The sequence below is a fragment of the Phodopus roborovskii genome, unplaced genomic scaffold, assembly GCF_943737965.1.
Source record: "Phodopus roborovskii unplaced genomic scaffold, PHOROB, whole genome shotgun sequence".
Lineage (NCBI taxonomy): Eukaryota > Metazoa > Chordata > Mammalia > Rodentia > Cricetidae > Phodopus > Phodopus roborovskii.
In genome coordinates, this window is record NW_026125506.1 from 10,979,955 (window position 1) to 10,998,771 (window position 18,817).

Below are 18,817 nucleotides of genomic sequence, written 5' to 3' on the forward strand. Positions count from 1 at the left end.
CACACATACATAACCAATCCATCAACCAATGAAATAATTTTCAGTCAGGTGTGGCGACACAAGCCTTTGATCCCAGGCTTCAGGAAGCAGAAGCAGGCAGATCTCTTTGAGTTCGAGGCCAGCCTGATCTACACAGTGAGCTTCAAGACAGCCAAGACTACATCGAGAGACCCCTATCTTGAAAAAGACAAAAAACAAGTAAACAAAAAAAAAAAAAAATGACAATTTTAATTTTTGTTCAGGAAAACTTCTGATGCACCTTCTTTGCCTTACCTTAATCACACAGTTTGTATAATGGTATCTACTTTCTTCCTGAAGACATTCTTCACGGAGTCCTCGCACTTCCTAGAATATATAATGTTAAATGGGCAATAAATTATTGAAAGGATAAAAGAGAAGGTGCACAACAGGAGAGTGGCCACCAGAACCATCTCCCACCACAAGCTCATCTACAGTAACAGTGTGGGCCACTGCTCTGCAGACCACCCTAGCACTTTCTAACCAGCAGGTGCACTTACTCATCCTCTAAGTTCTACTGTGACTAGCACTCTGGTAAGAGCTAGGGACACAGCACTGAGGAAGACAGATATAAGAACTCGAGACACTGAGGGAGTAAGAATGTGCACACATGGATAGTTTTTGCTAGGCTGTTGAAATAAAAACTCCCTTCTTACCTGTTCTAATTTGGACCGATTGCTTTCAAGGCCTGCTGCACAGCTATCATATTGGGCTTTCTTTTCGTCACACTCCTGGGTTAGTTCCTAGTTTGAAAAGGGCAAATGATTAAGTGAAAAACAAACGCATAAAATGTGGCTCTGAAACAATGCATGTCCTTGTCGGTCTTGTAACTTAACTCTAAGCTTCTTGGCATACTTATGAGTTATTTATACAACAATTGGACATTTGAGAATTATGACAGATGGAGGTGCTGATAGGAATAACAGCTACCATGTCCTCCTCTGTGTGCCAGGCTCTTGCTTAGGAGCTGGGGATACAACAGTGAACAAAACAGCATTCCCCTAGTAACACTCATGCACAGGTTGTAAGAGCGCCAGTGGACGGCTACAACCTGGACAGGAGCACACAGGATGCTTGGGAGCACTGGGGCCCACTTCCTAGAGAAACTGGTATAAACTGAGAAGGAGGGATTAGCAAGAATGGTTAGGGGGAGGTAGGTAAGCAGGGAAGGAGATGCTTTTTTGTTTGTTTGTTTGTTTTTTTTTAACAACAACAAAAGAACACTGTATGTAAAGGATTGGAAGCAAAGGAGAAGAAAATTCAGGAATGTATGAGTAGTCCATTATCAAAGTGGGTCTTTATGACTCCTTTTAGGACACATGAACAGGGCCCCTAAAGGTACCCTGAAGGAGGTACCAACTGTTCCCTCCACACAATGCTCAAGAACACTCAAAAAGGCCGGTCCTTGCCTAGATTATACTGCTATAAAGGGGAGAGTCAGGGAGAACTCAGGCTCCTTTAGGAGTTTCAAAGTTTAGTCACATAATTTGAAGTAGATATTCTAAAAAATCTGCTGCAAATGGACAAGGATGCTAATATCTGCAAATGTGTGCGAAGGAGAGCAAACATCTCTTAAAACCCAGAGCTGACCTGAATTGCCAAGGAATTGTAATCATCAGGACTAGAAATAAGAGATGGATAGTGGTGTCCTGGGGAAGTGAGTCTGGACAGCACAGGGGGAGATATGTCCTCACAGCAGAAGAAACCACTGGGAACATGAGGGCGAGGAGCTGGAATTGAGAACTCCATCGTAGATCCAAGCTGATCTCAATTTGGGAACTTCCAAAGGGTTAGGGGCTAAAGAACAAGGGTCAAAATCAGCCTGAAAATGACCTTGGGCCACATAGCATTGTATGTGCGGTCTCTGTCCTGTGGACTCCACATGAACTAATGGGGAGGCCAGTGAGATGGCTCAGTGGGTTACAGCACTTGTTAATAGGCCTGACATCCAAATCCAATACCTGGGACCCACACAGTGGGAAAAAATTAAATCCTACAAGTTTCCCTCTGACTTCCATGCAAACACACACACACACACACACACACACACACACACACACACACACAATAAATGAATATAACAATCAGATGTCCCGTAAGTAGGAAAAGGGCAGCATCTGTGTGCACTTAGACTGCTTCTCAATGAGATAAACTTGCTACAATTGATGATGGAGCCTTCTTGAAAACAAAAATGAAACAAATAAACAAACAAACAAACCCCAGGATATTACTATGTAGTTCTGGCTGATCTAGAATTTAAACTAACTATGTAGACCAGTCTGGTCTCAAACTCACAAAGATCTACCTGCCTCTGCCTTTCCAGGGCTGACATTAAAGGCTTGTGTCACAATGACTGGAAGATGACAGCCTTTTTTTTTTTTTTTTTTTTAATCTATGAATCTGAAATCCAAATCAATCAAGATATAGCTTGGCTGCCATGGATGCTTGCACTCAGGCTGACTAGAGTTTTAGATTTCTCCACTTACATGTGCTAAGAACTTGCTAGCTGAGATATTAGCCCCAAACTGGCTCCTAGCTTATGACAAATCTAAAACATTAGGCCAAATAACTGAAGGAGCATTCCCTGCTGCCAGGATTTAAGAGATGAAAAATCCACAGGTATGGTAGCACATGTCTGTAACTCTGGCTTTTAGAAGACAGCTGCAGAGGGGTGTGGCTGGCTACCCCTCTATAGCAGCAGCATCTGTGGCCCAAGATGACCTCAACTCCCTTCCACCCCATCCTACCCCAAGGGCTGGGTTACAGATGTTCGCCACAGGTGTTTTATGCGGTGCTGGGAATGAAACCTGGTACACGACAGGCAAGCCCTCTACCACTGAGCTACATCCCTGCTCTCTACGTTCCTCCCCTTAAACAGTTCAGTGCAGACTGAACAGTTTGGGGGTTTTGTAATTTTTTGAGACAGGATCTCATGGAGCCCATGATGGCTTCAAGCTCAATATGTAGCTGGACCCAAAGGTGACCATGAGACCCTGACCCTTCTGGCTTCACCACATTCAGCTTAGTTTTATTTTTATTGGAAAAAAGGCAAGCAATCAGTACAAAATATTTCAAGAAAACTAAACTATCAGATTATATACTTTAAACTGATATATTAACAATTACATGTAATTATTCCATTTAATTACACAGTTATAGAATTGCCTCAAGATGCTGTTCTAGTTAGATGATTATAAAAATTTAGATAAATTTTAAGTTATAAATCTTGAGTTGATGATACTCTTGATTTTAAATAGTTGTAATATTCAATTTTAAAATGCATTCTAAGTATAATAGTTAATTGTAAAATTCCTTAAACACTTGAGAGTAGCTCATTAAAGTATATGATATTTTAAATTACTCTTGGTCTTTAAAGATAGGATAGTGTCTCGGGGCATGATGGCACATACTTTTAATCCTAGCACTTGGGGACTGAATGAAGCAGGCAGATCTCTATGTGTCCAAGGCCAGCCTGTTTTACAGAGTGACTTCCAGTCCAGCCAGGACTACACAGTAAGATCTTGACTTCAAACAAAACAAACAACAACAATATAAATAAAAAAAAAAAAAAAAAAAAAAAAAAAAAAAAAGGCATGGCTTAAAAGGTTCAGGGATTCTCTTAGCTCAAGACGTCTGGGTAGGGACTGGAGAGATGGTTTGGCACTTAAGAGCATTGGCTGCTCTTCCAGAGGACCAAGGTTCAATTCCCAGCACCTACATGGCAGCTCACAACTGTCTATAACTCCAGTTCCAGACCAATGCACATAAATAAAGTTAAATAAATTATTTTTTAAAAAAAGAGTTCTGGGAAATGGTGAGATCCTCTCCTAAACAACAACAAAAACATGAATTTAAACTGTGGCCTTTAGGAGTTGGGGATGTGGCTCACAGATACAATGCTTTCCCTAATATGTATGCAAGGCTGGATTCCATTGGCAACACCATAAAAACAAAACACCCCCCCAAAAAAACGCCCCAAAAACAAAAACAAACTTTGGAAGGTTAGGACATAGCTCAGCAGAATGTCAAAGAATACTTGTCTAGCATGTGAAAGGCCCTGGATTCCATCTCTAGCACCGTAAAACACAAATACAATTAAGGACAACGGGGAAATGAGTGATGGGTGTTTTGGCATAACAGGAGTAGAAAGGCAATAGTGTGAGATATGGACAACAAAGTGGGTTCAAATCCAGCACCCACATGACAGCTCACAACTATCTGTAGCTCAAGTTCTAGGGAATCTGATACCTTCACACCAAAGCACATAAATTAAAGTTAAATTATTAAAAAAAAAAAAACTCTCTTAGAGCCCCTCTGACTTGTTCCACGACATATGTAAGTTATATATACACCATTTGTCCTTTAGATGTGTTTTCTTTTATCTTGCATGAATTTCTTTATGTGCTGGCACCATATCAGTTACAGCATAAACCCTAGGTAGCAGGGATGCCTTCATCTCCTCTGTGATGGTAGCAGTGTGTAATGAGACACTGAAATAAGACAACCTAGGCCAGACATGGTGGTATAGGCCTTTAATCCCAGAAGTTGGGAGGCAGAGGCATGAGGATCTCTATGAATTAGAGGACAGCCTGGTTTACACAGAAAGTTCCAGGACAGCCAGAGCCAAACCATGTCTTAAAAAAAAAAAAAGAGTTTCCAAGCTATAGTCAGACCCCTACTTTAGTCTCCCATTTGTCTATCTGGATAAGCTACTAAACCTATCTCAGACTGCATGGCATTTTCTATAAAAAGGAAATGATGTCTAACTGATTCCAAAGACTGTGCAGTTTTCCACTCTGGGGCTGACTGGGACAGATGGTATTCATGTAGAACTGGTTTTCTAGTTCCATCCTCAGGCACATGCAAGATGGCTCACACTCAAACTTACAATTACTACAGAGAACGATGAAGCGGCAACTGCTAATGCCAAATGGTAGAGACCGCTGGGCTCCGCTGTGGCGGTACTTATCTACTGACAGTTCATCTTTAAGTCAGGGTTAGAATTAGCTTCACTTGTACTTACCCTACTGTAATCTGCCCCACCATGCCTGCCAGAAGGGTAAGCCTACCCATCGATGGCTGACTTTAGGGATGCCCAGCCAGAGAATGGGGTTTAATCTTTACAGCTCTCAAATGCAAACGATTTAAAAGAAAATCTTCTTCTGGCTCCGCTTTTGTATTTCCATTTGAATTCCTTCTCCTCCTCCCAAACCCTCATTAATTTATGACAAAGAAAGTAGCAAAATTCAACTAAATCTTTGACATAACCACTGGCTTATGTCACAGCAACACAGTAACATTAATTTCCTTTCCAATTTCTCCCAAGTAAACTTAAGAGTCCACCTAGTCCATCTGAGCAAGAGAGAGCTAAAACTATCTCAAAGTCAATCTTACCTGACATTTCTGCCGCAACTGCCGGAGCTCTTTTATGACTGGGGCCAGAGCTGACTTCTTTTCTGATACCAGGGAATTCAGTTTTTTTACCTGTCATTTAAAACAAAAAATATGACAAGGACAAAAATGAGAAAAAAATACTATTGCAGTTAAATAAAGACTTAAAAACAAACAAACAAACAAACAAACAAAAAACCTGTAAACCACTTCAGCGCCAAACAATAGGAAAGGGATTTAGTAAATGTTAATTTCTATTGGAATTTTTTTCAGGGTAGGGGACAGGGTCTCATTATGTCAGTCTGGCTGTCCTAGAACTCACTATGTAAACCAGGCTGGCCTTGAACTTACAGAGATCCACCTACCTCTGCCTCCCAAGTGCTGGGACTAAAGATGTGGTCCACTATGCCTGGCTAGTAGATATTAATTTCTTAGCAAGATAAAATGCCACTTATTGGTTTCAAATGTCAATTATGATTACAAACCATTATGAGGAAATGTTTGTAACCTAACACTGAATGCATAAAGCAACTGCAAAGTTACCTGTACACTACCATAATGATACAGTCTGTTAAGACATATGCAACTCAGAAGGTCATGTAAAATACATACAAATATTCATGGGTGATTGTAATATACTTAATCTGAATGGCTTGATAGAATAGGCGTCCTGAAGGCCTCCTCTTTACTAAATACTAATCCTTTTTAGGAATTAGATTTGGGCAAAATCTAGAAAGTTCTAGGATAATACCCAGGGTAGCAACTATTTAACAACAATAAGGAAAGATTTCAAGATTAGGATGCCTGATGGCAACATCCCAGTGCACTTGGAGGACAGCAGCCCTGAATCTGGCCCATCAAGGACATACACAAAGAAGAAGTAATTCTAGCACTAATTTTTACCATAAATGCTTCTTTAGAGTTAAAGTAAGATGGAACATATACACTTTCTTAAGTTGAACAAGTATATTGCAATAGAAAATTCAAGAGATTGAGTAAAAAATAGATGAGAGAATGTGGGAAGAGAGTGAGTCTTGAGTGGATGTGTGTCGCTGACAGGGGCCAAGGGCCAACGCCTAAGTCCCAAGAGAGTGGCAAAGCCTTTCTCTGGTCTTGAGTGTGAAAGCTGACCGTGTGCAGAACATGTGCACATAGCTCTCCCGTAGCTGTTACAGCATGAAGACTACTGCCCCACAGAGACTGCTCCTATTAGCTCAACCTGCCTCCTTGTTCAGCAGTGTATAATAAACAGCTAAGCTTGGTGTGGGGGCTGCAGCTGCCCTATCCATGGGCTCAAGACCACCTGACCCCAGCTTTTCTGTACGTGTCTGTCCTCCCTTCATTCCCTTGCTGCCCCAGTTAGGTCAATCCCTGGAGACATGCAAGAATATAAAGTAAGGCGGGCAGTGGTGGCACACACCTTTAATCCCAGCCAGCACTCAGGAGGCAGAGGCAGAGGCAGGCAGACCGCTGCGAGTTTGAGGCCAGCCTGGTCTACATAGCTACACAGAGAAATCCTGACTCAAAAACAAAAACAAACAAAAACAGACAAAAAACCCCCAAAAAACAAACAAACAAAAAAAAACATATAAAGTAACCATTGTATAGAGATTACTATTTAGATGTTTAACTGAAAATTGAACATAAAAAACTGCCTTCTAATCAAAGGCAGAAAGTGTCATTACCATCTCAGACATGTCATCCAGGGTTCGGCCTTTCATTTCATCAACCTCACTCTTGAGGGCTGACACCCTTTCTAGCTCTTCTTGGGTGTAACTGTACCCAGACACACCCTTCTTCTCTTCAATGGTTCGCTGTAAGAAATGAAAAGGTCATGAGTGTTGACACCCTTTCCCCATAAGACGACCTTTCTATTTCTGTTGAAAAGTTGTGAATAATAAATTTGTTTAGAATCCTAACAGAAAAATCTGCACTCGATTCCATTATTAACATCCAGGAGCATGTCTTTATACACTATAAATCTACATTCAAAGTTGCCATGCTATCTTCAGAAGCATAGGAAGCATATCTACGTTCAGACTCTAAAATAATTCTTCGTGCAGAACCTAAGACACATGATGTATTCAATAAATATTGGGTGAATGCATGCATTCCAGTGACAAGCTGTATTCATTAACTCATCTGGTCTTAAACGCTAGCTTTCTGAGCACACATCTAGGCACCAGTGAACAAAGGAGAGGACCCTTCCCTCAAAGAGCTTACTCCTAGTGGGAATAAACACAGTACAAAGATAAGTAAGCAGAATATATTCAAGGAGAGAATAGAGTTGGAAACTTAAATCATAAGGTTGTTAGAGAAAGTGTTTGACATCCGCACAAAGCTATGGTGAAGTACGGAAGTGAGACCCCAGCAATGGAGTAGCAATGTTAGTTTGGAAGAAAACATGAGAGTGTAACCTCACGGAAGACAAGTGTTGCACGCATGTGTGTGTGAAGTTGCACATGTGTGGAGGCCAGAGGTTGACCCCAGGTGTCTTTCTCAGGTTCCTCACTGAACCTGGAGCTCAACAATTTGGCTAGACTGACTTGCCAGTAAGCCACAGCGAGGGCCCTGTGTCTGCCTCTCTGGTGTCAGGGTTACAGGCTTGCACTGGAGCACTTGACTTTCACGTGGGTGCTAACTCAGGCTTTCATGCTTACAAGGCAAGTTCATTACAGACTCCCTAGTGCCTGGAGAACACAGTTACAGAGAAGGAGGAGTGGTCAGCTATGCTAAATGTTGCTAAAAGGTTGAGTAAGAAAAGGACTCAAAATCATAGGTACTTGTGCTCTAATGAAAAATTTCTGTGGCACGGACAGTTTTAAAAACCTATTGGAAGCCAGGTACGATGGCACAAGACTGCAATTCTAGCACTCAGAAGACTGAGGCAGAAGGATCAGGAGTTCAAAGCCAGTTAGGATTATATAGGGAGTTTTAGGGCAACCTAGTCTACACAGAAGATCCCATCTCTTAGAAGTATAGGTATAATCTAACAGAGCTGGGCCCAACGGTAACAACCAATTAATTCCAAGGAATAAAGCCCCTGCTAGAGGTATAAAGACTGTATCCTTATGAATAAGTGAAAACTAGAAAAATATCAGCTCCAATAACACCCATCAATTGGATTAAAATGATCCAAAAGTAAAAAAGAATTAAATCCTGCTGGGCTGGACAGTAGTGACGCACGCCTTTAATCTCAGCACTTGGGAGGCAGAGGCAGGTGGATCTCTGTGAGTTTGAGGCCAGCCTGGTCTACAGAGTAAGTTCCAGGACAGCCAGAGCTGTTACACAGAGAAATAAAAAGAAAATTCTCCTCTGGAAGGAAAATCAATATAGCCAGAGCCATGAAAATATAACCACACGTGAAGCCTGACATCCAATAGAAATTACAAATAAATAAAGCTAGCAAAACAGGCCTGGAAAGATGGCTCAGCAGTTAAAAGCACTTATTGCTCTTATAGAGGATCCAGGTTTGGTTCCCAGCACCCACATGGCAGCTCACAGCCTTTTGTAACTCTAGTTCCATGGGATCTGATTACATCTTCTGACCTCTGTGGAGGTACATGTGGTACACAGACATCTTTGCAAGCTAAAGACTTACATACATAAAAATACAAATAAAAAAATCTGAAACAATAAAAGATGGTAGTAAAACACAAAACAATCCAAAGTTACTAACAGAAATATGGAATGGAAAAAAAAGAAAAAGAAAGTGAACCATGTAATTAAAAAAAAAAAAAAAAAAAAAAAAAAAAGGACCAATGAGATGGTTGAGGAGTAAGGACACTTGCAAAGCCTGATGACAAGTTTGATCCCTGGGACCCTCGTCGTAAAAGGAGAGAACAGACTCCTGGAAGGTGCTCCCTGACCGCCACATGTGCCGTGACACATGCTTATAAACAAACAAACAAACAAACATATGTAACAGCAAGAAGAAAATGGCCGCAGGGAATGGTGGCAAAGTCTCAGATGTAAGTGGGAAACACTGATAACTGGTATAGCCACAATGGAATTAGAAGTCCACAGCAGAAGAGGAACCTGAAAAACCCCCAGATCTTTGATTTTAAATCAAGGCCAAGGGAATCACATAGAAATTAGGAAGTAATCTGAGCAATAATGCAGTTATTACTGTCAATTTTGAAGCTGCCATTGTTAGGATTCATGTTTGGGTCACAGTAAGTTTTCAGTCCTCGGATCTCTGGAAGCAGACCATTCATCACCACGAAACTGAAAAGTTCATATTGTCAGCAAAGTGTGAAAGGCCCTGACCCCCACCCGTGCTCACTGCAGCGCCCTGATGAAACTGCTTCCCCGCGGGGAAAGGGAGGGAAACGTTACACCAACTGAACTGCAGGGACCTGGCATTCAGAGAAGCTCAACAGCAAAGCTTCAACTCTCACCTGCCAGCCACGGCACAAACATAAGGAACAAGGCTGCAAGCAAATCTCCACACAGCGCCTCCCCTGGGTATTTCTTTCCAAAACTCCTTGAAGTGTATGCGTAGGCCGTGATAAATAATGTTTTATTGTTCCTCACTTGGAATGATAATTTTACTCATTAGCTAGCAAACCAAGAGAAAAACCAACTTGGACTTCCAACTTCTATTAATAACCCCAAAGTTAGCACACACACTTTTAAAAGGCAGTGCTTACTGCTGTATTAAAAAATAAATGCACCGGCTTATATGACATCTCTGTAATTAGTCAAAGAAAATTAATAATTATATGATTTTCAGTAAAAACAATGACCTCAGCATAAAGTCACAAGCCACAAACCTTCTGACGTTTGTATTTTTAGCAGCCAAGATAAAGTTGTATTACCAGTTGCTGTTGAATGGTTTCCTGACGTTGCTTAAGAAGTTCTTCAGTCCTCTGCAAGAGACCGAATTCAGCCTTAAATTCAGCTATTATCTGATGCTTCTTTTTGAAAACCGTACTCTTGCTTCGAAGTTTACTGACATATCTCTTGAACTGCAAAGAAGTACCCAAGCATTATAAACAAACTCATTTTATTAGAAAGCCTTTCTTCTCTACTGAGCAGTCCATGTACCACAAATACACAATAACCTAGTTTTCTTCGGAAACTAGCAAACACTAATTGCTTAATATTTATGCATTTAATGTGTATGTACCACAAACATGCAGGAGACACAGAAGTCAGCAGAGGGTCATTCCTTGGAACTGGAGTTACTGACGGTTGTTGTGAGCCACCACACTGGTGCCATGACCTGAACCTGATTCTTTGCTTGTTCAGACAAGGTGTCTCTATGCAGCTCTAGCTGTCCTAGAACTTGTTATGTAGACCAGGCTAGCCAGGCATGTGCCACCATGCCCAGTTATGAACCTGGTTCCTCTGAAAATACAATGAGTGCTCTCAATGACTGAGCAGCCTCTCCAGCATCAAGAATAACTGATAAATACATACATATATACATATGTATTATGTATATACATATCCATCTTCATTATTGAACTCAAATATTCTGAATCCTTTTATAAAAATTTTTCATTTAAAACTTTACAAATAAGAAAAAAAAAAAAAAAAAACCCAAACCCAAACAAGCAAACAAAACAGAAATTCAACCCTGTAACTGATGGGAGATGTCATTCTGTATATGTTTCTCATACTGGTTAATAATAAAGCACTGTTGGCCAATAGGAAAGGAAGATAGGAGAGACTAGGAGACAAGGAGGAAAGAGGAAGTAGTAAGGAGGAGTCAGGATGGAGAGCCTGGAGAGAGCTGGACCGCCATTCCTCCGCTCTCGGTAAGACCACGTGGAAATACATAGAAATGGGTTAATAATTAAGACAGAGCTAGCCGATTAGAAACTAGTACCTGGCCAATAGCATTGAATCAAATACAGAGTCTCTGTGCTTTGGGGCTGGCGGCGTGGCGGCAGGACAAGACCAGGCGGCGGGCGGAAAAACCGTACTCCTTACATGTAAGGCCTAGAGAAGTACAAAGGCCTAGAGAAGAAGGAAAAGGCCACAAGTAGCTCTGGCCTGGTTTCATTATGGAGTTTTATGAATGACTGTTCTGCTAGAAGTGCACTTGACTTGCTGGGCTCAGTACAGAAAACCATGGTCAGTAACAGTGACTTTTGTCACCCGAGGAATGGGCTGTGGCTATTTCCTTGGGAAGTATCTCGGACATGGGATGGGGACTCATCCTTAAATATAAGAAGTTAAGGATACTGCATGAGAAATCACTGAAGCCAGGTGTAGTGGTGCCCACCTTTAATCCAAGCACTCAGGAGGCAGAGGCAGAAGCAGGCAGATCTCTGTGAGTTTGAGGCCAGCCTGGTCTACTGTTATACAGATAAACCCTGTGTTGAAAAACCAAGGGGGCAGCGGAGAGCCTTACAATATACCACTTCATCTTTTCTGTGTATTTTTTCTACCATAAGTAGCATTCTATTAAATATATAATAATGAACGATTCTATCTTAAGGATCCTGTCTGCCATAAACCATTCTCACATAACAGCAAGCTCCTATATTGCCCAACATGAGACGGTTCATTAGCAACTTGAGAAAAAGCACAGTGCTTCTTTTTATTTTGTTTTGTTTCTGGTTTTTTGAGACAGGGTTTCTCTGTGTAGCTCTGGCTGGCCTGGAACTTGCCTTGTAGACCAGGCTGGGCTTGAATTCACAGAAATCTGCCTGCCTCTGCCTCCTGAGTACTGGGATTAAAGGTGTATAGTATGCTACTATGTACCATTTACATATTTGATTTTTAAAACTTTGTGTGCATGGATGTGTTGCCTACATATGTCGGTGTATCATGTGTGTGCTTGCTGCTGGCGAAGGCCTGAAGAGGGCATTGGATCAGCTAGACCTAGAGTTATAGACAGTTGTGACCACTATGGGGACTTGAACTCATTTCCTCTATAAGAACACCTAGTGTGCTGGACAATGGTGGCACACACCTTTAATCCCAGCACTTGGGAGGCAGGAGAATGTCTGTGAGTTTGAGACCAGGTTGGTCTACCAAGAGCTAGTTGTAGGACAGGCTCCAAAGCTACAGAGAAACCCTGTCAAAAGAAAGAAAGAAAGGAAGAAAGAAAGAAACAAAGGAAGAAAGAGCTAGTTCTCTTAACCATTGAGCCATTTCTCCATCCACAAATATTCTGATTTTATACTCATTAATGGTGAAAATGCTGTCTCACATAAAGACAGTATATTTATGGCCATCTCAGAATTGTTGAAAACTTTCTCTTAATCCTAGGGTAAAGTTAATTTAACAATATTTTTCAATGAAATTCAAGACTGCAACTCACTCACACAGCCATCTTTTTAAGATCAAACACTGCAACACAATCTGATCCAAAGATAAGCTAAACTGATACTTTCACTCTGAGGAACGATGGTGGGAAAATATGAAGTCTTTGTTTTCTATAATCAGACCACTATGTTTCTATAACAGCGGAAAATTTTGTATGGATAGTAAAAACATTACAGTTCTTAACAGACCAATGGTGTCAAATGCAAGCCATGGTGTGATGGTGTGTGCAGTGCAGTGTGTATGTTTGTGCTCCAAACAAGGTTGCAGAGAGGGCCTGCAATGCAACATGGGTTACCTGCCAGAAATGCTGCAGATTCATTATGTTTGCAATATCTGATTTTGAATTAATTTTGGTTATTGCATGCTCAAAAACATTTTGCTGCTGTCAATCTATTAACATCATCCCATGTACTTGTAATACACAGTTTCAGAAGATGAGCTGTAGATGAAGGAAGTTCTGAATACTTCTTTTTCTCCATGGGTTTTTGAGATAGGGTCTCCCTATATAGTCCAGGCTAGACTGAACCTGAACCTGACACTTGACCTTGGCATCCCAGGCGCTGGCATCTAAGGCCCTGTGACACCACACTGGGTTTAATTATATACTGGGGAGGTGAAGACTGACTCTTGTAGCCAGGCTGGCCTCAAATTCACAAGGGAGCCAAGGCTGGCCTTGAACTGACCCTCTTGCCTCCACTTCCCAGGCTAGGATTGCAAGCATGTAACACCATGCCTGGCTCTCCAAATATTTCTCTATAATTAAGTAACTCTTACTACTCAGGAATCTAGCCTCCACACAGCAAATTTTCAATGGATGGGTTACAAAAGATGCTCAAAAAAAATCTGAGCCATAGCACAGTACCTAGAGTCTAATAACTTGCTAATTTTCCTTTTAAAGCATAAATGTGTAAGCCTGATATAACCACCAACTCAGAATCCCCAGAGTAACTAACTATACATTCTATTAAAAGTGTCCTGGGCAAAGAGCCCAAAATGAAGTCAGCCCTGCTCATCTGCTCTCCTGGGTAACATCTAGGCCAACTTCCCTTCTCTATCTTGCTTTGCTCCACAACTATTTTTAAAAGCTAAAAGCTAGAAATGCTATGGTGGAGGAGCAACCCCACATATTACTCACCACACTCTATGAGAAGTGGTTATTATTTGGGACTCATTGCACAGTGTCTAGGGGAAGGTATAGTCAGGGAGGGTCACATGAGTCAGTTCCACACAAAGAAGCAATAGGTGGCCATCGAGGCATCTAAGGACTCTCCTGCTCCTGGCTAATTAAGGAGAAAGAAACATCACCAATTTTTTCCATCCACTGTAAATTTGTTCTAAGGTTATTTCTGGGCTTTTAAATATCATACAAAACAATTGATTCTTTATTTTTTTAAAACAAGGTTCTTCTACGTGAAACAGGCAGGCCTCCAATTCCGGAACTTCCTGCCTTCTGAGTGCTGGGATTACAGCTTTGTGTCACCATGATAGCTTTAAATATACACTTCATAATTTCTGTAGGATATTTTTCCAGAAATGGTCAAAAAGAACACACACTTCTGATACCCTGCCAAACCGCTCTTCAGAAGGCAAATTCACAATTGATCTGGAAGGCGAAGCAAGCACCTCTCCACCCTGTGCTTCGCAGGAGGCTCGGCCTTCCAACGCGTCTTGAACTCCTGCAGGGATCTTACAGGACAGCCTGCTTGCCTTTTCTTCACTTGTCACTGGCCTGTCGTGTTACTGGCTGGTGCAACTGTAACAGTGATTTTCAAACACCCTGCTCTCAAACACTCTTTATGTAATCTTTTTTATTTGGCCCAGGCTGGTCTTGAATTCATCACCCTCTTGTCTTGGTCTTCTAAGAGCTGAGATTACAGAAGTGCACCATCATGCCCAGCAATCCTCTTACAATCATCAAAGATCTCAAGATTTCACGTAGATCCTGTCTATCTGCATTTACCATACTAGAAATGGAAATCAGCAGTGTGGTAGACCGCAAATTCTAAAACACAAGAAAAAGCAAATGCATATTCGGTTAGCTCCCACAGCAACGGTGTGCTCACATAGGAAGCCTTGACAAGTGCTACTGTGTCAGAGTCAGAACTGCCCTCCCTGTCCTGTTTCAGAGGCATGGCAGTGGTGCCTGGAGAGCAATGACGATGACTCAGCAGTGAAGTGGCATGGCCAGAGGGTCCAGAGACCAAAGGGAAACACGTGGAGTGGGGACTGTGCAGACGTGGACCAGTAGGTCATGACTGAGGCGCTGGGAGTACTTATGGGAGTGAGACTCCTTCCATAGAGTGGATAGAACTGAGGGGCTAATATTTCTTTTTTTAATTTTATTTGTGCCAGGTGGTGGTAGCACATGCCTTTGATACCAACACTTGGGAGGCAGAGGCAGGTGGATCTCTTTGAGTTTCAGGATAACCAGGGCTACACAGAGAAACCCTGTCTCAAAAACAAACAAAATTTTTTAAAATTTTATTTACATGAATGGTTTATCTGCACATATGTATGTGTACTGCCTGTGAGCCAAAAGGGGGACCAGATCCCCTAGAACTAGAAGTATGGCTGCTAAGTGGATGGTGGGAATTGAACCCACATCCTCTAGAAGAACAGGTGCTCTTAACCACAGAGCCAACTCTCCAGCCCCGATGTAGTTTGTTTTATAGTCAGTAACTTTTAAACTGGCAGGTGCAATTGAGAACCAAGGCTTGGTGCACTCTGCTTCCCATAATCCACCTCTGCAAATAATTTCAGAGGAACTAGTGGCAGATAGGGATGAGTGAGAATGTTTTATTTGGGAGGTTTCTTTAAACTGGAAACTATGTGACTCCTGCATGTTATGTCTCACATTTGCTATAACTTTTATTATTGAAAACACCTCGACAATACCTGTATATATAAAAATTGCTTCTACAGGCTGTGGGAACTGGGCCAGGAGGAAAAGGATAGCGCTGCCAATGCTGGGCGCTGAAAGTACCCAGAGGCAGTGGCCTGCTATGGCTACAGCATTACCAGCAACACTCTAGTGGTAGTGTCCTATACCAAAGGGGCCCTGCACAACCTGAAGATTCAGTAACAGCCGTAACAAGCATGCGCTGACTGCCAGTGTCCCCTGAAGCATGACTGTCAGTCTGTGAAGGTGTACTTCTTCCTGGGGCAGTGCTAGCTGGAAATGCAGAGTGAGGATGAGGTCACTGCCAATCTGCAGTGAACCTACACTGATATGGACTCTGAGAACTGAAGTCTGGTCCTCTGAAAGAACAGGAGATGCTCTTAATTCCTAAAGTCAACAGGGTTTTTGAAAAGACAATCATTTTAAAGGGGGGAAAAAGGCATAGGATATAAGCAACAAATCTTTGCAAAATTAAGGTAAAAGCTTCCTTTTATGCACTGTAATAAGTCACTTAAACAAATGTGCCATTATTAAAGTAAAATACAAAGCTTGTCACTAGCTGGGAAAATACATTAGAGCAGCTAGCAACAAGCATGTGTACCAATATACATATAGAAAACAACATTGCCATTTCTGAAAGGCCAGTCCTCATTCTCCATGCTTAGGTCAGTAGGAATAATGCTTTATGGTTTGGGCCACTGGGTGCTAAGTGCATGTTCTATTATTTGGAGCTCCAATCTGTCTGCATAAACTGGCTGTGGGCAATAGATTAATGATTTATAGCACTAACTCTGCCTTTAGATCAATACTACAGACTCAGCTTCTTTGTGTTTGAAATGGAACCTGACAAATGTTCTTTCTCCTTTTATCTACTCACTGTGTTTCTGACCTTTTACAGTAATGGCCAGAGTTAGCTAGACTATATATCCCTGACACCTTTCAAGCTTATTGGGAATGACAAGAGAGTTACTGGATTCTCAACCTCACTGTGCACTCACTTGAAAACCACAACCTGCCCCTGCTACAAACTTTCTGCTTCAAGATCTGTCATGAAAATTCTTTCCTAAGTAATTAGCTGAAAGGGCTTTACAAGGCAACTACAAAACACAACTGTGAAGAGCTCTGCATGTGTTAAAACTCTCAAGTTTCTCTGTAGAACAACTGGACCAGAATAAGTACTTTTTGTTCTCAAATCCTATTAGCCCAACATCCATGCTATTTTCAATGTCTTAATTAAACCGTATCTTTTGTCAACTGCCTTGTCAATGGATACTTAACTAAAGAAGTCTATAGAAATAGGTTTGAGGGAGCTAAGGAGGTAGGAGATAAGATGCCACCATCTACACGTAGCAAGGCTGCATCCAGGGGCAGCCTCCTCATTGGTCAGTGTCTGTCGTTCTGTCTGAATTTAAGCTGTCTTCTTCTGAAGGTCACTCACAGGCTCTGACGTTTGCTCTCAGAGCTGCTACCTGTTCTCAGCAAAAAGAAAATGTTTCAGAGCTACCTTTGTTTTCTGTTAAAATGCCGTCTGTTCACAACACCCAGCATAATTTGGTGTGATGTAAACACACACACAGATTCTATCCCAACCTTTCCCAACCTGTCAGGATTACATTTTTCACTTTAAATTAGGAAGTCTCTGTATGCCAAGCATGAAGGACATAATCTGGGCGTATGGTAGTGGCTAGTTAACTGCACCATCTTTAGAGTTTATAATGAACCGGGAACATGTCTGTGAGAGGGTTGCTCACACCTACCAAGTCTCATGGCTGTCACTGCTTTAATGAACGTTTCAGCTGCTGTCCAGTGGTTTTAATTCTCCAGGAAAAGAGATAAAAAGTTTTACATCTAAAATTGCATGCATCACATACTACTTCTCTAACAGTAAGCAGAGCCAAATTTATTTGGTCGTGTATTGTTCTATCTCTTTGGAAATGTTAGGACCTGCAGGCCCTGTTATGATAAGAGCACAATGTGATTTGAAAGGCTGTAAACCCTCGGGTTTGCCTAGGCTCACTCGGAACGGTGGATGGCTCAATGACAAGTGTCAGATGTTGGCTCCCGATTCTCCGGGAACTGACAGCTGCAGCAAGTCTTGCCAGGGCTCCCTTATCTCCATGCTGCTTCACTTTGAAGTCCTTAAAGAAGATTTCGTAATCTTCCCTATTTAGCTCTAGGATTTCTGGTGGTAGCTGCAGGATGAAATGCTTGGCTGTGTTTAAAGCCGCTTACAATAGTATTTGACTAAGCATATTTTCCAAGTCGCTGAGCTTCCTGTGATGGTGAGGGGAGAAAGTGCAATGGGCTCTCAACCCATGGACCCAGGGAACTGTAACCAGAGGTTCATCTGTTGCTATGGAAAAATTCAGACCCGAAAGACAAACATCAATCTGAATGAAAACCCTGGGAACATAGTCTACAACCTTAGGCTCTTGACTAAGAAATGGCAAAAGTCATACAAAAAGAATTGGCTACAGACTATCAGATTAAATAACAAATTTCAGCTTGTGATCAGGTACATAAAACTATGTAAGGAAGTAAACAGCCAAGGTTAGGGTAAAGAGTTACATATGACTAATTTCTCATCAACTGAAGCTTGAAAAATAGTACCAAGACATTTTTTTTTAATATTAATATCCAGAGCAAAACAAAACAAAAACAAAAATCTTTGACCAGGCAAGCAGTTATCTGTGAGTTTGAGACCATTGTGGCCTACATATTGAGTTCCAGGTCTGGCAGGACAGAAACCTCCATCTTCACAGGCAGCTAGGCTGCATAGTGAGACATGTAGACAGAAAGGAAGGGGGGGAGGGGAAGAAAGGGAGGGAGGGAGCATCGGTCTGGCACCTAAGACAGATCTTTGGTCATTACTGGTTCCTTAGGAAGGCAGAAATTGGACAAGAACCCTCAAGAGTGATGCACGTTATAACATTCGAGAACAATGTGAGATTCCATCTTGGAGGACCATAGTGACAGAGTGTGAACAGGAAAACAGTATTAGGGAGTGCATCCTGGAAGAGGTTCTAGGTAAGCTAATGCCTTTCTGCTACTTCAAGAAAAGCACACAGACAGCAGCAAACTGTCAGCGAGGACGCTGGTCAGACCTGACATTTTTTTTAAAGAATTATTTATTTATTTAAGAATGAGTGCTCTATAATGAATACTCTATCTGCCTGTACACCTTTATGCCAGAAGGGGGCATCAGATTCCACTATAGATGGTTGT

General features: G+C 41.7%; 1 protein-coding gene across 1 annotated transcript in view; it reads right to left on the reverse strand.

Moving 5' to 3' along the window:
* Positions 1-18,817, reverse strand: part of Ift81 (intraflagellar transport 81) — a 52,836-nt gene that overhangs the window by 9,626 nt on the left and 24,393 nt on the right. Inside the window, exons 11-15 of the mRNA XM_051176613.1 lie at positions 10,230-10,379; positions 7,095-7,223; positions 5,413-5,502; positions 675-761; positions 274-345 (exon numbers count right to left, since the gene is read on the reverse strand). Of these exons, the coding sequence (XP_051032570.1) occupies positions 274-345; positions 675-761; positions 5,413-5,502; positions 7,095-7,223; positions 10,230-10,379 (528 nt within the window). The remainder of the gene's footprint in view (positions 1-273; positions 346-674; positions 762-5,412; positions 5,503-7,094; positions 7,224-10,229; positions 10,380-18,817) is intronic.